The sequence below is a fragment of the Epinephelus moara genome, chromosome 2 (assembly GCF_006386435.1).
Source record: "Epinephelus moara isolate mb chromosome 2, YSFRI_EMoa_1.0, whole genome shotgun sequence".
In the NCBI taxonomy this organism is placed as follows: Eukaryota; Metazoa; Chordata; class Actinopteri; order Perciformes; family Serranidae; genus Epinephelus; species Epinephelus moara.
The window spans coordinates 20,415,581-20,438,085 of record NC_065507.1 but is presented as its reverse complement, the minus strand read 5'-3'; the positions used below and the strand labels follow the sequence as shown (position 1 = coordinate 20,438,085).

Here is a 22,505-nt window from a genome sequence, read left to right as displayed (position 1 = left end):
AAATTCATAGGATGTCAAAAATGTCATAGTATAGTATGTTATAAAAATGTCATAATATAGGTTGGCAAAAAAAATTCATAGTATAGTATTCAAAAAATGACATAGTATAGTATGTCACAAAAATGTCATAGTATAGTATGCCAAAAAAATATCATAGTATAGTGTGTCAAAAAAAATTCATAGCATAGTATGTCATAAAAAGGTCATAGTATAGCATGTCAAAAATGTTATAGTATAGTATGTCAAAAACAGTTCACACTATAGTTTGTCAAAAAATGTCATAGTATAGTATGCCAAAAAATGACATAGTATAGTATGTCAAAAAAAATCATAGGACAGTATGTAAAAAAAAAAGTGATAGTATAGCATGTCAAAAAATTTCATAGGATAGTATGTGAAAAAAGTCATTGTACAGTATTTCAAAAAATGTCATAGTATAGTATGTCAAAAAAATGTCAGTATAGTATGTCACATAAAATGTTACGGTAATATATATATAAAACATCATAGTGTATTCTGTTATAAAAAATTCCATAGTATGGTATGTCAAAAAATGTCATAGCATAGTATGTTAAAAATTTCACAGGATAGTGTGTCAAAAAAACAGTCATAGTATAGTATGTCAAAAAAAAAATAAATAAATTCATAGGATAGTATGTCAAAAAATTTCATGGGATAGCATGTCAAAAAATTTAATAGGATAGTATGTGAAAAAAGTCATATTATAGTATGTCAAAAAACGTCATTGTATAGAATGTCAAAAAAATATCATAGTATAGCATGTCAAAAAAAAATTCACACTATAGGATGTCAAAAAAATTCCACAGTATAGTATGTATTAAAATGTCATAGTATAGTATGTCAAACAAATTCCATAGTATAGTATGTTATTAAAAATGTCATAGTATAGTATGTCATGAAAAATGTCATAGCATAGTATGTCATAAAAAGGTCATAGTATAGCATGTCAAAAATGTTATAGTATAGTATGTCAAAAACAGTTCACACTATAGTTTGTCAAAAAATGACATAGTATAGTATGTCAAAAAAAATCATAGGACAGTATGTAAAAAAAAAGTGATAGTATAGCATGTCAAAAAATTTCATAGGATAGTATGTGAAAAAAGTCATTGTACAGTATTTCAAAAAATGTCATAGTATAGTATGTCAAAAAATGTCAGTATAGTATGTCATATAAAATGTTACGGTAATATATATATAAAACATCATAGTGTATTCTGTTATAAAAAATTCCATAGTATGGTATGTCAAAAAATGTCATAGCATAGTATGTTAAAAATTTCACAGGATAGTGTGTCAAAAAAACAGTCATAGTATAGTATGTCAAAAAAAAAATAAATAAATTCATAGGATAGTATGTCAAAAAATTTCATGGGATAGCATGTCAAAAAATTTAATAGGATAGTATGTGAAAAAAGTCATCATGTCAAAAAATTTAATAGGATAGTATGTGAAAAAAGTCATAGTATAGTATTTCAAAAAATGTCATAGTATAGTATGTCATAAAAATGTCATAGTATAGCATGTCAAAAAAGTCACAGTGTAGGATGTCATATAAAATGTTACGGTAATATATATAAAACATACAGTGTATTCTGTCATAAAAAATTCCATAGTATAGTATGTTACAAAAATGTCATAGTATAGTATGTCAAAAAATTCCATAGTATAGTATGTTATAAATATGTCATAGTATAGTATGTCAAAAAAATTCCATACTATAGTATGTTATAAATATGTCATAGTATAGTATGTCAAAAAATTCCATAGTATAGTATGTAAAAAAAAATTCCATAGTATATTATGTTATTAAAATGTAATATTATATTTTGTCAAAAAATTCCATAGGATAGTATGTCAAAAAATCCATAGTATAGTATGTCAAAAATTTTCAAAGGATAGTATGTCAAAAAATGTCATAGTATAGTATTTTATAAAAATGTCATAGTTTAGTATGTCAAAAAATTTCATAGTACACTATGTCAAAAAATGTCATAGTATAGTATGTTAGAAAAATGTCATAGTATATTATGTAAAAAAAAAATCATAGTATAGTATGTCAAAAAAAAATTTCACACTATGGTATGTTAAAAATTCCATAGTATAGTATGTCAAAAAATGTCATATAGTATGTTATAAAAATGTCATATTATAGTATGTTGAAAAAATTCATAGGATAGTATGTNAATTATAAAAATGTCATAGTTTAGTATGACAAAAAATTTCATAGAGTATGTTATTGAAAATGTCATAGTATAGTATGTAATGAAAAATGTCATAGTATAGTATGTCAAAAAATGTCATAATACAGTATGTCAAAAAATGTCATAGTATAGTATGTTGTAAAAATGTCATAGTATAGTATATGTCAAAAAAAAATCACAGTATAGTATGTTATAAAAATTCATAGTATAGTATGTCAAAAAATGTCATAGTATAGTATGTCATAAAAATGTCATAGCATGTCAAAAAATATCATCGTACAGTATGTCCAAAAAAATTCACCCTATAGTATGTTAAAAAATTCCATAGTATAGTGTGTAAAAAAAATGTGATAGTATAGTATGTTAGAAAAATGTCATAGTATATTATGTAAAAAAAAAATCATAGTATAGTATGTCAAAAAAGAAATTCACACTATGGTATGTTAAAAATTCCATAGTATAGTATGTCAAAAAATGTCATATAGTATGTTATAAAAATGTCATATTATAGTATGTTGAAAAAATTCATAGGATAGTATGTCAAAAAAAGTCATAGTAAAGTATGTCAAAAAAAAATCATAGTATAGTATGTTATAAAAATGTCACAGTATAGTATGTCAAAACATTCATAGGATAGTATGTCAAAAAATGTCATAGTATAGAATGTCAAAACATTCATAGGACAGTATGTCACAAAAGTCATTGTATAGTGTCACAAAAAATGTCATAGGATAGTATGTTAAAAAATGTCAGTATAGTATGTCAAAAAAAGTCATAGTGTAGTATGTCATAAAAATGTCATAGCATAATATGTCAAAAAAAGTCACAGTATAGTATGTCGTATAAAATGTTATGGTATAATATATAAAACATATCAGTGTATTCTGTCATAAAAAATCCATAGTATACTATGACAAAAATGTCATAGTATAGTATGTTAAAAAATTTCATAGAGTAGTATGTTAAAATAAGTCATAGTATAGTATGTCAAAAAAATTACACAGTATAGTATGTATTAAAATGTCTTATTATAATATGTCAAAAAATTCCATAGTATAGTATGTTATTAAAAATGTCATAGTATAGTATGTCATGAAAATGTCATAGTATAGTATGTCAAAAAAAATGTCATAGTATACTATGTCCAAAAAAAATTCACCCTATAGTATGTTACAAAATTCCATAGTATAGTATTTCAAAAAATGTCATGGCATAGTATGTCATGAAAATGTCATATTATAGTATGTTGAAAAAATTCATAGAATAGTATGTCAAAAAAAGTCATAGTAAAGTATGTAAAAAAAATATCATAGTATAGTATGTCAAAAAATGTCATAGTATAGTATGTTATAAAATTGTCATAGTATAGTATGTCAAAACATTGCATAGTATAGTATGTCAAAAAATGTCATAGCATAGAATGTCAAAACAGTCATAGGACAGTATGTCAAAAAAGTCATTGTATAGTGTCACAAAAAATGTCATAGGATAGTATGTTAAAAAATGTCAGTATAGTATGTCAAAAAATGTCATAGTATAGTATGTCAAAAAATTCTATAGTATAGTGTGTCAAAAAATGTCATCGTATAGTATGTTATAAAAATGTCATTGTATGGTATGTCAAAAAAATATCATAGTATAGTATGTTATAAAAATGTCATAGTATAGTATGTCAAAAAAAATCATAGTATAGTATGTAAAAGAAATCACACTGTAGTATGTTAAAAAATCCATAGTAAAGTATGTCATAAAAATGTCATAGTATAGTATGTCAAAAACTTCCATAGTATAGTGTGTCAAAAAATGTCATCGTATAGTGTGTTATAAAAACGTCATAGTTTAGTATGTCAAAAAACGTCATTGTATAGTATGTCAAAAAAATATCATAGTATAGTATGTCAAAAAATGTCATAGTATAGTATGTTATGAAAATGTCATGGTACAGTATGTCAAAAATGTCATAGTATAGTATGTCAAAAAATGTTATAGTATAGAATGTCAAAACATTCATAGGACAGTATGTCAAAAAGTCATAGTATAGTGTCACAAAAAATGTCATAGAATAGTATGTTATAAAAATGTCAGTATAGTATGTCAAAAAATGTCATAGTATAGTATGTTATAAAAATGTCATAGTATAGTATGTCAAAAACTTCCATAGTATAGTGTGTCAAAAAATGTCATCGTATACTGTGTTATAAAAACGTCATAGTTTAGTATGTCAAAAAACGTCATTGTATAGTATGTCAAAAAAATATCATAGTATAGCATGTTAAAAAAAAATTCACACTATAGGATGTCAAAAAAATTCCACAGTATAGTATGTATTAAAATGTCATAGTATAGTATGTCAAAAAAATTCCATACTATAGTATGTTATTAAAAATGTCATAGTATAGTATGTCATGAAAAATGTCATCGTATAGTATGTCAAAAAATGTCATAATATAGTATGTCAAAAAAATTCATAGTATAGTATGTCTAAAAAAATGTCATAGTATAGTATGTTGTAAAAATGTCATAGTATAGTATGTCAAAAAAATATAGTATAGTATGTTATAAAAATTCATAGTATAGTTTCTCAAAAAATGTCATAGTATAGTATGTTGTAAAAATGTCATAGTATAGTATGTTATAAAAATTCATAGTATAGTATGTCAAAAATGTCAGTATAGTATGTCAAAACATTCATAGGACAGTATGTCAAAAAAGTCATAGCATAGTGTCACAAAAAATGTCATAGGATAGTATATTATAGAAATGTCAGTATAGTATGTCAAAAAATGTCATAGTATAGTATGTCAAAAACATGTCACAGTTTAGTACGTTATAAAAATGTCATAGTATAGTATGTCAAAAACTTCCATAGTATAGTGTGTCAAAAAATTCCACAGTATAGTATGTATTAAAATGTCATAGTATAGTATGTCAAAAAATTCCATTTTATAGTATGTCAAAAAATTCCATAGTATANATGTATTAAAATGTCATAGTATAGTATGTCAAAAAATTCCATTTTATAGTATGTCAAAAAATTCCATAGTATAGTATGTTATTAAAAATGTTATAGTATAGTATGTCATGAAAAATGTCATAGTATAGTATGTCATAAAAATGTCATAGTATAGTATGTCAAAAGCATTCACAGTAAAGTATGTCAAAAAATGTCATAGTATAGTATGTTATAAAAAATTCCATAGTATAGTATGTTATTGAAAATGTCATAGTATAGTATGTAATGAAAAATGTCATAGTATAGTATGTCAAAAAATGTCATAATACAGTATGTCAAAAAATGTCATAGTATAGTATGTTGTAAAAATGTCATAGTATAGTATATGTCAAAAAAAATATCACAGTATAGTATGTTATAAAAATTCATAGTATAGTATGTCATAAAAATGTCATAGCATGTCAAAAAATATCATCGTACAGTATGTCCCAAAAAATTTACCCTATAGTATGTTAAAAAATTCCATAGTATAGTGTGTAAAAAAATGTCATAGTATAGTATGTTATAAAAACGTCATTATATAGTATGTCCAAAAAAAAAAATTACACTATAGTATGTAAAAAAAATTCCATCGTATAGTATGTATTTAAAAGTCATAGTATAGTTTGTCAAAAAATTCCATAGTATGGTATATCAAAAAACACCCATAGTATAGTATGTTATAAAACTGTCATAGAATAGCATGTCAAAAAAATATCATAGTATAGCATGTCAAAAAAGTCACACTATAGTATGTTAAAAAAATCCATAGTATAGTATGTTATAAAAATGTCATGGTATAGTATGTCAAAAAATTCCATAGTATAGTATGTCAAAAATGTCATAGTATAGTATGTTATAAAAATGTCATAGTATTGTATGTCAAAATATTTCATAGTATAGTATGTCAGAAAATGTCATAGTATAGTGTGTCATAAAAAGGTCTTAGTATTGCGTGTCAAAAAATTGCATAGTATAGTATGTCAAAAGCATTCACACTATAGTATGTCAAAAAAATTCATAGTATAGTATGTCAAAAAATTTCATAAGATAGTATGTCAAAAAATGTCATAGTATAGTATGTCAAAAAATTGCATAGTATAGTATGTCAAAAGCATTCACACTATAGTGTGTCAAAAAATTCATAGTATAGTATGTCAAAAAATGCCGTATTATAGTCTGTTATAAAAATGTCATAGTATAGTATGTCAAAAAAAAATCATAGTATAGTATGTAAAAAAAAAATCACACTATAGTATGTTAAAAAATCCATAGTAAAGTATGTTATTAAAATGTCATAGTATAGTATGTCAAAAAATTTCATAGTATAGCATGTTAAAAAATGTCATAGTAAAGTATGTCAAAAAATGTCATAGTATAGTATGTCAAAAAATTCCATAGTATAGTGTGTCATAAAAATGTTATATGTCAACAAAAGTCATAGTATAGTTTGTCAAAAAAATCATAGTATAGTATGTTATAAAAATGTCACAGTATAGTATGCCAGAAAATGTCATAGTATAGTGTGTCATAAAAAGGTCTTAGTATAGCATGTCAAAAAATTGCATAGTATAGTATGTCAAAAGCTTTCACACTATAGTGTGTCAAAAAATTCATAGTATAGTATGTCAAAAAATGCCGTATTATAGTATGTTATAAAAATGTCATAGTATAGTATGTCAAAAAAAAATCATAGTATAGTATGTAAAACAAATCACACTATAGTATGTCAAAAAATCCATAGTAAAGTATGTTATAAAAATGTCATAGTATAGTATGTCAAAGAATTCCATAGTATAGTATGTCAAAAAATATCATAGTATAGTGTGTCATAAAAAGGTCTTAGTATAGCATGTCAAAAAATTGCATAGTATAGTATGTCAATAGCATTCACACTATAGTCTGTCAAAAAAATTCATAAGATAGTATGTCAAAAAATGTCATAGTATAGTATGTCATAAAAATGTCATAGTATAGTATGTCAAAAAAAATCATAGTATAGTATGTAAAAAAAATCACACTGTAGTATGTTAAAAAATCCATAGTAAAGTATGTCATAAAAATGTCATAGTATAGTATGTCAAAAAATTCCATAGTATAGCATGTTAAAAAATGTCATAGTAAAGTATGTCAAAAAATTCCATAGTATAGTGTGTCATAAAAAGGTCTTAGTATAGCATGTCAAAAAATTCCATAGTATAGTATGTCAAAACATTCAAAGGACAGTATGTCAACAAAATCATAGTATAGTATGTCATAAAAATGTCATAGTACAGTATGTCAAAAAAAAATCACACAATAGTATGTCAAAAAAGTCATAGTATAGTGTCAAAAAATGTCATTGTATAGTATGTAAAAAAAATTCATAGTATAGTATGTTATAAAAATGTCATAATATAGTATGTTAAAAAGAATTTATAGGATAGTATGTCAAAAATGTCATAGTATAGTGTGTCATAAAAAGGTCTTAGTATAGCATGTCAAAAAATTGCATAGTATAGTATGTCAAAAGCATTCACACTATAGTATGTGAAAAAAAATCATAGTATAGTATGTCAAAAAATTATAGTGTATGTCATAAAAGTCAAAGTAGAATGTGTCATAAACAATGTCATAGTATGTCACAAAAGTCTTAAAAAATATAGTAGTATCATTGTATAATATCGTAGTATGATGTGGAAAAAAATATTTCAAACAGTCATCTATTGCATGCCATCAAAATATAATGCAGTAAGTTGTATATTCCACAAATGTGGAATAGTGTGTGATTGTATAATACTATAACATTTATAGTATGCCATGAGAAATGCTATTTAAAATGTGTTATAGCATAGTATTTAATTAAAATGTTATAGTTTCGTTAATATAAAGATCTCATAAAGATATCAAAGTATAGTATGTGTCATCACGTCATAACAAAGTAATAAAAAGTCAAGCAGATGACAGAGTTATCATTAATGGCTTGTGTATCCTCAGGAAATTGTTTAGCTTTTACAAATATAAAGACAAATTGTTGTCTTAAATGTCATTTTTTTTTTAACTCTTTGCCTGCATTTGCTAAGAAATCTACAAGCTAAACACATTTGAATATAAATGTACAGAAGAGACACACATGATGGCTTTTGCTTATCATTTTATTAACAGCACTGTGCATACTTCCAAAGTGATATGAGCTTTAAAAACCATCAAAAAGTTAATGAATGCCTTTTACTGATGAGAAGCGACACAGCTACATGGAACAACGGCTCCCTCTTCTGGCAGAAAGTTGAAGTACCCCAACACAGGGACTGAGGGTAACGGGGGATGGTACGCATTGAGCATCTCTGATCTGAGACCTGGTTTATCTTTCGGGTAAGAAAGCCAAGGAGACCTTTCACAGATCAGCTCATCGATGCACACATAAGTTGGGGCTGACAAGGCAGAGAGGACAGATTAATACAAGCAATACTGCACAATCTAGCCTTCTGAGATCGGCAGGTACGGATCAATACCTACAAACTCTCTTCGAAAACAAGGCCTTACTCTAAACATGGTGAGGATCTCCAAACATATGGCACTGCTCACAGAATTATTCACATAAGTAAACAAAAACCTTTGGAACAAAATACATGTACAGGAATGCAAAATGAAATAAAACAGCCATTTTTTTTTCTTATCATGTCACAAACTTTATACAATTAGCTTTTTCTTTAGAGTGACAGTATCAAAGCACAAATTGGTATACTGTGCGAAAAACAAAAAACAAAACAAAAGGTAAATAATACACAACAATGACGTGCTGTCCTCGAAGCATCGACAAAACATTGGTACAGTATTGAGGATTGGGGGACCTCCCCGTCCATTACCCATCATTCAAGAAGTTTCTCAAGGCAACTAGGAACAGAAAAAAAAAAAAGAACTAGAAGATGGCCGGACAGCGCAGAGATAGCTTCCAGTCAACAGACAGCATTACCCAGAATAAGCAAAGGCTAATTAGCTATCGACCTGATTAACGCCCGCCCCCCCCAAAAAACATTCTTCTTCATATGCTGGGAGAGGTTCAAGTCAATGTACCTAAAAGCTCCTTGCATTTATTTATCGTATTCATTCATAGTACCTGGAAATGAAGCTGCTGTTTCTAGTCCTGCCAACATTGGAAATAATACAAAAAAATGTGCAAGTTATAATGTGACAAAGTAAGTAATAGGCTACTTGTGTGACTTCATTGAGTGGATACTTTTGGCTACATGTCACCTGGATGAAGAGACGGCAGGTGAGTTGCTGTCTGTGCCAATGAGTCTCCTCTGTTTTTTTCTTTTTGACAGCTGCGTGTGAACGCCACTGGTTTCAATAAACATTATTCCTGAGTTAGTTCTTACAGTTGGCCCAAATACTGATTTTAATGTAGACTTGGGGGTGGGCCAGCAAACCCATGAGCCTACTTTTTAAAAAGCCTCAGCAATCACTCTGTTTCAGAGGGGGTGAACTCCCATGGAGAGAGGAAACTGATGTGAAAGAGAAGCTTGAATCTGTTACAAAATGGCTGGTTTCCATAGCGCAAGCATTTTGTTTGTTTGAGTCTACCTATAGAAAATTATAGAGAATATATATATATTAAAAAAAAAAAAAAAAAGTTTAAAACACTGAAGAGTCAACAGCTTGTGAGGGCTGCAGGCTCACAAGCTGCTTGTACTTTCAAGTATGCTACATTACGGACCAGAGAAACATGGATGATACTGTCACTTTAAAGAAACAGGATGACGGTTAAACACAATATTCACAAATGTACATTTAAGGCTTAATTGTTTAGCACTAACAATAGTAGCAGCAGTGAAGCACTTCTGAATTAATTATAATAACAATATTTATGATCATATTACAATAATATATTACCAAAGTAAATCAATGACATTTTTTTTTTTGTTTCGTAACACTGGACTGAGCTGGAGACAGAAAATGTCCGACCAGCCGGCCAATGAAGTTAGACGAAGACAGAACGAAAACGTTTCAGCCACCACGGATCACACAACACTAGCCTGTCTGGTACTGCAGGGTCGTCAACATTAGTACGTCCTCTAATAATCTCACTGCCAGGCTCTACAGCTACACTAGGCCCTGCCACTTGAGTTAGAGCAGTAGTACGTTTACAGAGCACGGGTCTGAGTATACTGACTGTAATTCCACATTCATGTTGTACAGGAACAGGAGGTTCATTTAAGAGCAGGTCATGAGGAGAAGGTCTGGCAGACACACACCTACACACATGCTCACATACACACATATAAACACACACTGCCAGACGAACAGTCCAGACCCGAAACCATCGTCATGCTACTTTGAAAAATACAACACGACAAAACAAGCATGTTTTTTCTAAAAAAAGAAAAAGTACCAAAGCAACGTTGTTAATCAAAGGCCATAACAGACTGAATTCATAATGAAAAAGCTCTGCTGCTCTGTCTTCTAAGCTGCTGCTGACTGAACATCATCCTGGTGAGGAAGACACCCTGACTCTTCCTCTTCCTCACGTGTTTTCCTCCACACTCTCACATCCCTCAGTCCGAGAAAGGGCCAAACCCCCTTTAATCTGGTCCCCGTCTACCCATATCGCTTGTACCAACAGCGACCCTCAAAGCTGAAGTCATTTTTACATACTGTATATGCACGTACTGTATATATTACACACATTTAATATATATTTACTCATATATTAAATTTTCATATAGACATACATTTTTTAGTTTTATTTGTGAGGTGTTGGTTACATTTTCAGCAAGAGGCTTCAACATGAAAGATAAGAATCTGTCTTCCCAGGATTCATACGAAAGTCTCGCGCCATGTGGCGTCCCGTCATAGTTCCACATGCGCTCGGTCACTCCCGCGGAGATGTCCGTGAAAACGAAGAGGCCTGCTGTTTGAAAGCAGTTTAGAGAAGGCCAGACACTGTTGAAAGCGCATGGAGTGCAGGGCGCGGAGTCCCAGAGATGCTGTGAGCTCGCTGGAGTAACAGCCAGTTAAAAATCCACAGGGATGTAGGGCGTCAGCCAGCACCGGAGGTAGTGCTGCAGGCAATGGGCTTTGGGCTTTGGGCTGGGCTGCGCCAACCTAAACCCAACCAGGCTGGGCCAAGCTAGGGCGAGAGAGCAAACACGACAGAGAGGCACAAGGAGCGTGCTATGTGAGAATATGCGCAGTGGAGGGAATGGAGACAAACTCACGGAGGATATTCTTGGCCATTTCGATATTGTTCTGTGCAATCATCAGTGCTTTCTGGATGTCCTGGTAAGAGTATCCCTGACTCATGAGGTGCTCGATCTCGCTACTGATTAGAGGGTTGGCTTCTGCACCTGTTGCCCCACCGCTGGGTGGAGCAGGGACGGGCGGGACGGGGCTGGGTCGACGCTCCGAGTTGATTCGTCTGGGCAGGGGCTTTGGAGGTCTCTCTGGTGCTTCCACCGGCTCTGAGAAGGCTGAAGAGAAGAAGAGAGTGAATGTAAAACACCTTTAAAGCTAAAGCCTAGTTTAGTCAAGATTGGCGATGAGACGAAACAGTTTTAGAACGTTGCAGCTTGTTTGTATGTTATCAAAGGTCATCTAGTTTCTGGCTTCCACGCCCACATTTGTCAAACAAAGCTGGGTTTTTGTTGCCATTTAATTAGAGGACATTTAAAGCTCAGGTCAGATCAAAGATTCGCAATGAGATGAAACCATTTTAGAACGTTGCAGAGAAAAGTTGCAGCGGTGTGAACTGGCCGTCTGAGCTCGACTCAAGCCGGCTGATCGTGTCCCCTGCAACTCAGCTGGGCAAATAACCAGTGGCTGGTTTTAGAACGTAAAGCACGTCATTGGTTTAAACATCCAATGGGCTTGTAGCGAAGTCTGTTGGTCAAGTCAAAATGACCGCAAATGGCTGTTTCTTTCCTCACGTGTGCTGGTGTCGGACGGCGGGTCGCTGCTGCTGTCAATTGTGTGTGCTCATGCCCCCTCACAAACACATTATCACTGACTAACTGGCACGGCTTACTTATATTACTGTGGCGTATATATAATGAATTCAGTCCATCGGATGCTCATTTTGTTTGTTTTTTTGCCGTTTCATCACTACTACGAATGCAGCTGTAGCCAGTATCTCACAATCACTATCCTCATTCATATTTTAAGAAGCTACAAATTATATTCAGCCACAAAATAAGCCTGAAAAGCTGAAAATCAGTACAGAAGTACAGAAAGTTGTTGCATAGAGATGATACACTGTCTCATGTAGTTGCATTGGTATGAACCGGCACGTTGCAGAACGCTGCATTGCAGGTACCTGCCCGTTTCAACTCATCTCGTCACGAATCTTTGGTCTGAACTGGGCTTAAAAGGTCTGGAACACACTAGTGTTAGGTTTTGGTCAAACCTAAAAGGAGATAAATTCCTTGTAACAGCCTTAAGGTCAATGTGAGTGAAGATGACATTTCTGGAAATAATTTACATCTCATTTTAAAGAACATCCTGATCTCTGTAATGAGGCACCTGTGGCAAACAGCACACCGAGTATCTGTCTGCATAAAGCTACGCATTGCCGTCACATTGTATATATGGTGAACTGGTTGACCTTTCCACCGCAGCAACCTTTAATAAAGCACTCATAAAGAGTCCAATTATGATCTGAGAGCTTGTCAGCTTGTCTGAGAGCCACTTAATTGTCCCTCGGATATAAAGATTTAAGTCTTTAGCGGGGCACTCAGACAGCCAGCAATCATCATACTGTAGGTAGTAAATGTCAGCTTACTGCAGAGACATGGAGATTACTCTGAGAAATAAATGCTTTTCTACCTTCTTCTACAGACTGTGATAAAGCCATTAATGCTGCATTACTTCCAGTCAAACCTCCACACAGCCTTCCGGTCTGTGACGTCTCAGTGGTCAATACCAGATTCTGATGATACAGACGGCTAGGTACGATTTCCTGGAGGCATCACTTACTGTTTTTCTGCTTTTAAGGTCACTAACGTAACTGAGCAACCCTCTATAATTATTAGTCTTTAGTCTTTGAGGACTGCGACTGCATGTACTTGAGCAAATTATGTACGGCAATCAATTCATGGTAATCTATCAAAGTCTAACATTAACTTCAGAGAGCTTCTGGAAAATCTGTATAATGTCTAAATGCTTCAAACCACATAGCAGAAAAATGCTGTAGTCGACTTTTAAAGCTTCTCTTTGGGTCAGAGGATGTTTGTGTGAGTGCAAGATATTGATTCATCAGCAATTTTTCCTTTTTTGTAAGGAAGGCACCTTAACAAAGAGGATGCAGCTATACATTTTTACATCCGAGTCAATTAGGAAACAGATACACCATTCTCCATTCTTGCAAACCTAATACTGTATGTGCCATCACTAATGTTAAAGTTTAACTTTTAAGTGTCACGTCTCTTAATAAAAGCCCATGTAATAAAAGGGTCAATTCGCAGAATGTTTGTCCTACTTATCCGTAAGGTATCTACATATTTAGGTAGTTTCATTTTTGTTTTATCCTTCCTGAAAGATAGAAGATATCCCTTGTTCATTACGTGTTAAAGTAAAGTCAAACAATGCGGCTACTCTTGGATGTGGAGTAGAGCTGCAACAATTAATTGGTTAGTTAACTGCTGAGCTAAATGCCAGCTAATATGACAATTAATTTAAAAAAAATCCACAATTCAAGCTTCTTAAATGTGAATATTTTCAATTTTTTTCGACTCCTCCGTGACAGTAAACTGAATATCTTTGCATTGTGGACACAACAAGACCTTTTAGGACGTTATTTTATGGCTTTTGGGAACACTAATCAACATTTTTCACCATTTTCTGACATTTTATAGACAAAAAAACTCATATACTAGAGAAAATAATCTTGCAACACTACTAAGGGGGGCGAAACATCAGTGAAAGGCAGCACCAGCTAAAGACCCTGCAGCTGACCCCAAGTGCACCGGAGGAGGTGCGACAGGCAAGATGCCGGGCAGGTTAATACCAGCGACAACCTGTACATCCCATTGATAATATACCACAGTAAAAAAACAAACAAACGTTCATAACATGGCTTGTTGTTGATGACCCCATAATTTGGGGGAATTCTGAAAGCAGTTGTTTTGTAAAATTATATTCTGCATTACAAACAAGCTCTGGCTCAACAGGGTAAAGTTTACTTACGTGCTGCAGCTCCAGCGTCCGAATCTAGAGAAAGGCGGCTGAAAGCAGCTGTGGAGGATGAGCATGATGAGGAAGATGAAGTAGAGGAAGACGACCCCCCCAGTTCTGAAAGGGTCCGTCGGGCGGTGGGCAGCGGCAGTCGAGGTTTTGGGAAGTCGTAGCCGTTCTCCTCCTCTTCCCTGTCCTCGGCTGCTTGATCTCTGGGACCGTTGGTCATGGCCTGAGGGGGCAACTCTGAATAGTCTGGGGTGGATTTAAAACAATGTATTAGCACTAAAGTATCTGATAGACAGATGATTATATCACAACTGTAATCAAAAACACAATTTACATTCATGCCAACAGAATAGGTAGGAGTATTTTTCCACTTGTTGAGGGATGTAGTTTCAGACACTTTGATAGACTGGTTTTAGCGAGTGCTGTTCCACCAGCAGTTCATTTAAAAGCAGAGATAACACCAATAAATCATAGCAGGGTGGTTGACAGAGAGGTATGCATGGAGGCAGCACAGAGATTTAAAATAGTGACTCTGCCTGCTCATGTAAGCCTGCCTTGTCCACCTAATTCAAAGATTGATGAATCAAAATACTGTACCTGAGTCTCTGGCTTGTTGCGACCTGGCCTGGATGTTGTACATCGCTTCATACATTTGAGGTCCATCCTCAAGTTCAGCCATGATCAGCCTACAACAACCGACAACAATAATAAAACAACAACCATCACAGACACCGTGCTGCAGTCACCAAAGTTATTTCACTGAGTGTTTTGAATACCGTGAGTTGTGTGTGGAGGCGTGGGTCTGTGTCTGGAGTGCTGCTACAGGCTGAACCTGTGGAGGCCTTAGGACTGCCGGGGTCTCCGTTATAGGTGGTGCCGTGATGGGTGGCAAGACAGGGCGAGAGGAGGGGATCATGTACTCCGATTCCTCCTCACTGTCACGTGCCTCCTCTCCTGTCACTGGCCTCTGGGCTGGAGAAGGTCTGGAAACAAACAACTCAAGAATATTCATACTAGAAATGTAAATGTGGATTCATGAGACACACTAAACACTAAAAGGATCAATGGGCCAACATTTTAATGTTTCTTTGCAAATGCCAAATTATGCAAAGTGCAAATTTCTATATCCTCACATGGAGAAAAGAAAGCCATGGAGTGTCATTCCAGTGAGCTCCGGCAGCACTTCACCTATAGCTCCACCCCTCTAATGTCACCATAGTGCCAGTACAACATACCTGTTTGCCAGGGCATAGATGGCGTTGGCTGAAGCCGAGGGCTTGACTTTGGGGTTGTCATAATCTTGACCAGCAACTGCTGTAAAACTCTGGAAAAGAAGAAGCTGAAATCTCAGAAACTTGCAAGTGAATAATATTTTTTTCAATTGAAATCTTGAAACCAATTCTGATCACAATAAAGGAATAGTTTAGGGAAAATAGTTTAAGGAAAAGTTGGATGAGAAGATTGATGCCACTCATGTTAGCGTAAATGTAAGAAGCTGATGCCAGCAGCCAGCTAGCTTAGCTTAGCATAACAAATGGAAACAAGGGGAAACAGCTAGCCTGGCTCACCAGCTGCTGGCTGTAATTTTATATTTAACATTTTATCTAACAGCATGAGAAATCCATGTGAACATGGATTTCATGAACATCATTAGAGGTAATAAATACACCTTTAATTGTAATTTAAAATAGTGATCAAACAATGCCTGTGTTGTGGATGACTGAGCTAAAAACCCATCGACATACACTGTACAGCACACTGGACTGTTAGAAGGAGGAGCAAAATTTATCTTTTTAGTTCTCTTACTTGGACAGTTAAAACTAAAATGCTGTGAACTCGTAACTCTAGCTGATGAATAAACATCAAACCAAATGGTAGTTTAGTGTGTGGTGTCTTGTGGTTTCTCTGACCAGCTGGTGGTCCAGACTGAGGGAGCTGTTGTTCTTCTGTGAGTCTGAGCGTGTGTCCAAAGCGGAGGGCAGCGCCAAGGGGAGGGAGTGTCGGTTGGAGAGTTCCCTGACACCTGCTCGGATGTCCACTCCCAGACTGGAGACTTGGGTGGATGAGGAAGATGAGGACGAAGACGAGGAGGAGGAGGTGGGGGCCTTGGGAACAGGCCGGGAGTTCCAGTCAGCCAGAGGCCGGTTTGGGGGTGCCGGAGGGAGCTTATCTCGAGTGGGCTCCCCGGGAGTGCTGGGCAAGGGCCGCCTCTGCAGCCGTCCATCGGGGGCTGCCCCGGCTGTGTGTGGGCGGTCGGGAGGAGGAGGAGGGGGGAGATCCCTTAGTGCTGGGGGGAGGGGAAGAGGCTTGTCTTTGTGGTGAGATGCTGCCTGGAGGGGAGAAACAGAGATGGAGGGAGCTCATTTAGACAACGTATAATATTGATGTGAATTCAAAGAAAACTGCTATCTTCTGCGCTGGAAATAATCCATTTAGTAACAATACCACTGTGCATGCATTCATCATCATAATCAACAATATACATAACTACAGAGGAAAATGTTGTTCATCATCTGCAGACATTTCAAGCTTCCTATCTACAGTTTCCATTTATCTACATTTAAACAGAAATATGAGTAAATATGAATGTGTGAGTGAGTGGAAATGCGTTCTAAAATGACTCAAATGCAGAATATGAAAGACACTGATTATTGTAGCTGTCATTCTAACACCTCACTTCAGTCAAGGTGTTAATAGTAGGCACCATTTTAATAACAGAGCGGGGTTACAAGTGACATTTTGTTGAATTTCAGTCTGATTTGGCTCTCTGCTTCCACTGTGGGTGTGCCATAAAAGCTACAAACCAGCTGCAAAGCGGAAATGTGTAAGTAGTTTGACGTAAGGTACTAAAAGACAAGTTTTGGGAGAACACTGAGATAGATTTTACGTTACAACACACATGCAAAAGCTAGAGCTAGGATTAAGATGTGTAAATTCCGTCTAAGCACAAAAATACACATTTTTCTGTGACACAAGCTTCCAGGCGTAAACTTGACAATCTGTGAAATAACGCCTGAGCCAAACTTTCATTCTTTTAATGTCCCTTCTTGCCTGAACAAAACTGGTTGTGTATGTTCAGTTACCTTACTGGTGACCCCGGGACTGGAAGCACCAGGGGGGTTGGGAGGTCTGTGTGGTAGCAGGTCTAATCTGGGCGGCACAGGGGGAAGAGAGGACTGAGGAGCCATGGACATAGGTGATGGGGGGCGCTCCACCTGGAACAACAGCAAAAGACTCATCACATCTGATCATGTGCAATTTAATGGAATCAGGATTTGGTTAAATGGCAACTTTTCATGATACAGGTGATCCACAAATGCTGCCATTAATCAAAGTTTTCTTAAACTGTATGTAGGCCCAGCAGTGCTATGAGTGGATTAAAAGGAACACAGTTCTCGTCTTATTTCTCCTTAAATGGTCACATTTACAGTTATCATTAACTGAGGGTGGCATGGTAGTACAGTGGTTCTTGATTTGAACCCGGGGTGGGGGAGCCCTTCAGTGCATGTTCTCCCTGCGTCAACGTGGGTTCTCTCCGGGTACTCCGGCTTCCTCCCACAGTCCAAAGACATGCAGGTTAATTGGTGACTCTAAATTGCCCGTAGGTGTGAATGTGAGTGTGAATGGTTGTCTGTCTCTATGTGTCAGCCCTGTGATAGTCTGGCGACCTGTCCAGGGTGTACCCTGCCTCTCGCCCAATGTCAGCTGGAATAGGCTCAAGCCCCACTGTGACCGTCAACAGGATAAGTGGTAACAGAATATTAATGAATGAATTATGGAGAGCTGCACTGCATGGCTGAAAATGTTATGATGGAGGGAGGAAAAAAGAAAAAAAAATCCCCATCATGCGATTTCTCAAGGTATATGTTATTTTGTTTAATGTTAATTTTGCTAAATAGATTAATAAATAAGTGTTTAAAAAAAGCAACTGATGTAATTAAAAAATAACTTGCTCATTGAGGTAATCAGCTGGATTTAATATTTCCTGTCTGTGAAAAGTTTTCAGGGCCCAGAGTTTCCCACAGTTTGACAACATACAACACTGTTTGCATTGTCTGAAACTAATGAAATATGCAAATATTTAAATGATACACTGTTTTGCACTTTCATAAAATATAATTATACCTTTAAAGGTGACTGCACTTTACATTGGCAGTTATTTTGTAAAGCAAAAAAAAAAAAGGAAAAAGAAAAAGATAGAAAAAAAAAAATCTAAGTGTTGTTTTGTTTCAACCCGAAACAAACAAATCAAGTACAGCCAAGTACTTCACAGTATTCAAGTACATTTAAAGAAATGGTCAAAAAAGAGAGAAAGAGGCCGGGTCAGCAATGAAAGCCAAAAAAATTCCAGGGACCACATCAAAGTGTGTGTGATCTCAGGTATTCGCCTCCTCTATAAGCAGACTAATGCACATAGAGTTTCTCAGAGGCACATAAAAGATGGAGGATAGGAGAATGCCCCTCATATCAAATGCCGAGGCACAAAAAAAAGCTGCTACCTTGGCACCATGAAAGATGGAGATGAAAGACTTGAGATATGAGCCGAGAGCTTGAAGCTCACAAAAAGTGAAAAGGGCAAGGCAGGGAGTGTTTCATCTGAACAGAGAGGGGTCTCTCAGAAAAACAGAGAGGAGAAGAGGACAGTCGGCACCCATGAAAAGCACCCACGGCGTCAAACCGACCAAGCCGAGTGCCTAAATGTTTTATCTATGGAACAGGAGAGCTTGCCCAGTGCCATGACTGGAAACTTCAGTCAAACAAGTAACTTCTGTCTCAATAACTCAAGGTCACTCCATGATATTACCTTTGTACAGGCAAGTTTGCTCATCATGAGGTGAGGGTCTTCAAGTCTATCATCATCATCATCGTCATAGCTGGGTGATGGAGCACCCTCAGCCCCAAACATGCCCCTGCAGGAGCCCCCGCTGTTGTCCTTGGGGTCAAAAGGATCCACAACAATGGGCTCTGTACCCTTAATCTCACAGCGACAGAAGGGACATCCCGTTCCCTGACCCTCCGACTCCTGTAACAGAGGCAGAGAGGCAGATGTATCAGCAAACAGAGATGAAAGGAGCTTATGTGCTTTTATATGTCTGTTACGTCTGCACAGAAGAGCACTTCAGCCGCGAGTTCTCCTCTCAACAGGTTTGAGTTATAACACTTAACTTGGAGCAATCAACCCACACAAACCCGTTCCATCCGCCCACGCTCTTACCTGCCAGGCAGTGAGACAGGAGGTGCACATGAGATGACCGCAGGGCTCAATCTTCACATCCTTGTCGTTCTCGGCGCAGATCTTACACAGCTGGAAAGTGGAGCCCATCTCACAGTACAGCTCATATTGCTCCTGAGGGGAAAAAGCAAGACAACTATGAGCTTTCAGTGCCTAAACACAGTAACATCATACGGCACTGACACCATCTGAGATCATTTCCAAAGAACCCAGAAGGATCCGGAGCCAAGTTAAAAGTGCGTGGGCGTATTTTTAGTTTCAGTCCTGTGCTCAAGCATAATGAGTCTGTTCATAAACACCTTTACAAAACCCTGAGCAGACATATAACCCAACAAGACAGAGACTTGTCTTTACTGATATTTCACAATTTAGTTATGTCTTGCACATTTATCATGATGCATCCTTCAATGTGATGACATTATGAAATACTGCAAAACCTATTTCCTAAACTGCAACACAATAAGAGAAGCTTGCACTGACAAAGGACCAATTTGCTTTAACTATAATACTCTTAGATTCTGAAATGCCCCATTTTTTAACTTCATCTGCACTTAGCTTAAAGGAGAAGTCCAGTATTTTGCACTTTGAGCCCCATTTCTGGGCTGATTATGATGAAATAGAGTGGCTAAGACCAAAATAGTGATGATTGCTCATTTTCGGAGAATGTGGCTTTGGCCAAAAGCAGCTGCCTGCTGCCTATGGCCATGTGTGAACCTGTCCTAAAACCACCTGAAACGGTCGTTTACAAAGCCATGAATCTCACTGAGTGGTCAGTGGTGTTCCTTGACATAAAAATCGCAGCAAACTGTGGTTTCCGTGATTATTTATTTGACATTTTGTCTAGCCCATTGGTTTTCTATAGAAGCCTCATTGTCCGTTGGTAGTAATCCGCCACAGGAAACGGAAAGGGGGTTGTTTACGACAAGATTGTAGTCATTGTAGTCTTTTAGCTCAGTGAAAGTGCCGGCTCGACAGTGCTGTGTGTGCTCCTGGAGGAAGAACGAGAACGAACGAAAAAGTTTTGTAATAAGTTTAAACAACCGCACAATGGATTACTTGCTTGTAAACAACCTTCGCAGTATGATGCCTTTGAACACAACGCCAACCTTCTTCTTCTGATTCTTTTCTGTGTCCTATTACATTGAAATGGTTTCCTGCCAGTTGGCGACACCCACGTAAAGGAACATTATCGCCATCAAGTGGGCTGGAGTGTATAACGCTTCAGGGTCAAACGAACGATCAAACGGAAGTTTACACACGGGTGTGAGGCCGCTGAAAAAATAGTTCCACAATCAAGATGCATAGCGAAAATGCGGATGGAAACCACAGTTTGCTACGATTTTTATGTCAAAACATCAACGAACACTACCGACCACTGGGTGAGTTTCATGGCTTTGAAATGAACGTTTAGGGTGGTTTTAGGACAGATTCACACATGGCCATAGGCAGCAGTGTTTCGGCAATTCTCTGAAAAAGAGCAATCGTCACTATTTTGGTCTTAACCACTCTACTTCATCATAAACAACCCAGAAATGGGGCTCAAAGTGCAAAATACAAGACTTCTCCTTTAAAGTCATGTTCAACCCAGTGTACAACATTTCTCTTGGGGAACTACACAATGTTTAACTTAAGTTCCTTCTTTCCTCATTTAAATATACCTATATCATAATGTTCTCCATGAATCATTTATGCTCCTGACACTTCAACAGCATTTACATAAGCTGGGGCTTTTTATCACAGTGAAAAACAACTTGTCAAATATAAATGCTCGACACAAAAAAGGTAGAAGAGCCGGTTAGTCAGCTACTTAACCTTGAATAACTCAGTTCCTGTCTGGTGTTTTATGATATCATCTACTTTTGCTCTGGTCATGCGCTAGACTGTGAGATCTCCCTGAGCTGTCTGTGCACAAAAAAGCCATTTGACCTTTACGATAAAATGCTAAAGGCCATCAGAAGTGTATAAGAGTGAGTATGAGATGTGTAAGATATTAAAGACTGAGGATGCAGTGTGAAAAGCATGCTGCTCTGACCTGTGTGACTTTGATGTGGTCTTGAGGCGAAGGCTCACACAGTCCTGTCAGATCTGGATTTTGGGTCCGGCCGTCGGGGAATAAATAGCTGGAGATGAAGAGGCACATAAAATTAGAAGGTACGCACAGTGGGGGGAGCCTTAAAGTATCCTTGGGTATTTCGACAGGCATTTTCATTTAAAAGTTATCACCATAATTAGTTAGTATGATTATACCGCATGTATACCTAACAGGCTGCGGCAATGAAAACATCTGTTCAGTCCATTCATTCAATCTGGCAGCGTGTTTTTAATATCATCACTGAGATGATGCATGTACAGTCCGTGACTATTTTACAAATGGGTCAGATGGAGTAATTACCATCTGATAAATGCTTCATAGATGCAGGCGATATACTGTATTGGCTGTCTCACTTTAAAATCAGGATTTGATTACAGGTTGGGACAGGCCAACCATAGCTTTCATTAAACAAAGGAATCAACGCTGGCATAAAGAGATGAGTTTCATGCCAGCCAACAAAACCACTGACTAAGCTGCACATTGGAAACCAACAGTTCTATTCTGGTTATGATAACACTGGAATGATGGGAACAGGCAATATGATATGGCTGGACTGGTTTAGAGCTGAAAGGCAGATTCAACCGGGGGGATGCAAAGCAGAACTGCATAGTTTAAAAAGAGATGGATACTTTGTGGGAAGAGGAGAGGAAAGAAAATGAGAAATGGCAGAAAAAGAGAAGCCCTGCATATGACGGGAAACTTGACTTATTGATCATTTATTAAAGCTGTGTCAAATGAAGACCAAGACGCAGCCACAGAGATACAGAGCAGAGGTCCAGATGAAAACCTCCAACAAAAATGCCATAT

The 22,505-nt window shown here is 35.9% G+C and overlaps 1 protein-coding gene across 1 annotated transcript in view; it reads right to left on the bottom strand.

The window, feature by feature from the left end:
• Window positions 1–10,927: 10,927 nt before the first annotated feature.
• Window positions 10,928–22,505, bottom strand: part of cbl (Cbl proto-oncogene, E3 ubiquitin protein ligase) — a 39,396-nt gene continuing 27,818 nt past the window's right edge. Inside the window, exons 7-16 of the mRNA XM_050059268.1 lie at window positions 21,639–21,726; window positions 19,589–19,720; window positions 19,178–19,396; window positions 17,457–17,588; window positions 16,284–16,703; window positions 15,609–15,697; window positions 15,150–15,356; window positions 14,971–15,059; window positions 14,377–14,619; window positions 10,928–11,666 (exon numbers count right to left, since the gene is read on the bottom strand). Of these exons, the coding sequence (XP_049915225.1) occupies window positions 11,371–11,666; window positions 14,377–14,619; window positions 14,971–15,059; window positions 15,150–15,356; window positions 15,609–15,697; window positions 16,284–16,703; window positions 17,457–17,588; window positions 19,178–19,396; window positions 19,589–19,720; window positions 21,639–21,726 (1,915 nt within the window). The 3' untranslated portion in view covers window positions 10,928–11,370. The remainder of the gene's footprint in view (window positions 11,667–14,376; window positions 14,620–14,970; window positions 15,060–15,149; window positions 15,357–15,608; window positions 15,698–16,283; window positions 16,704–17,456; window positions 17,589–19,177; window positions 19,397–19,588; window positions 19,721–21,638; window positions 21,727–22,505) is intronic.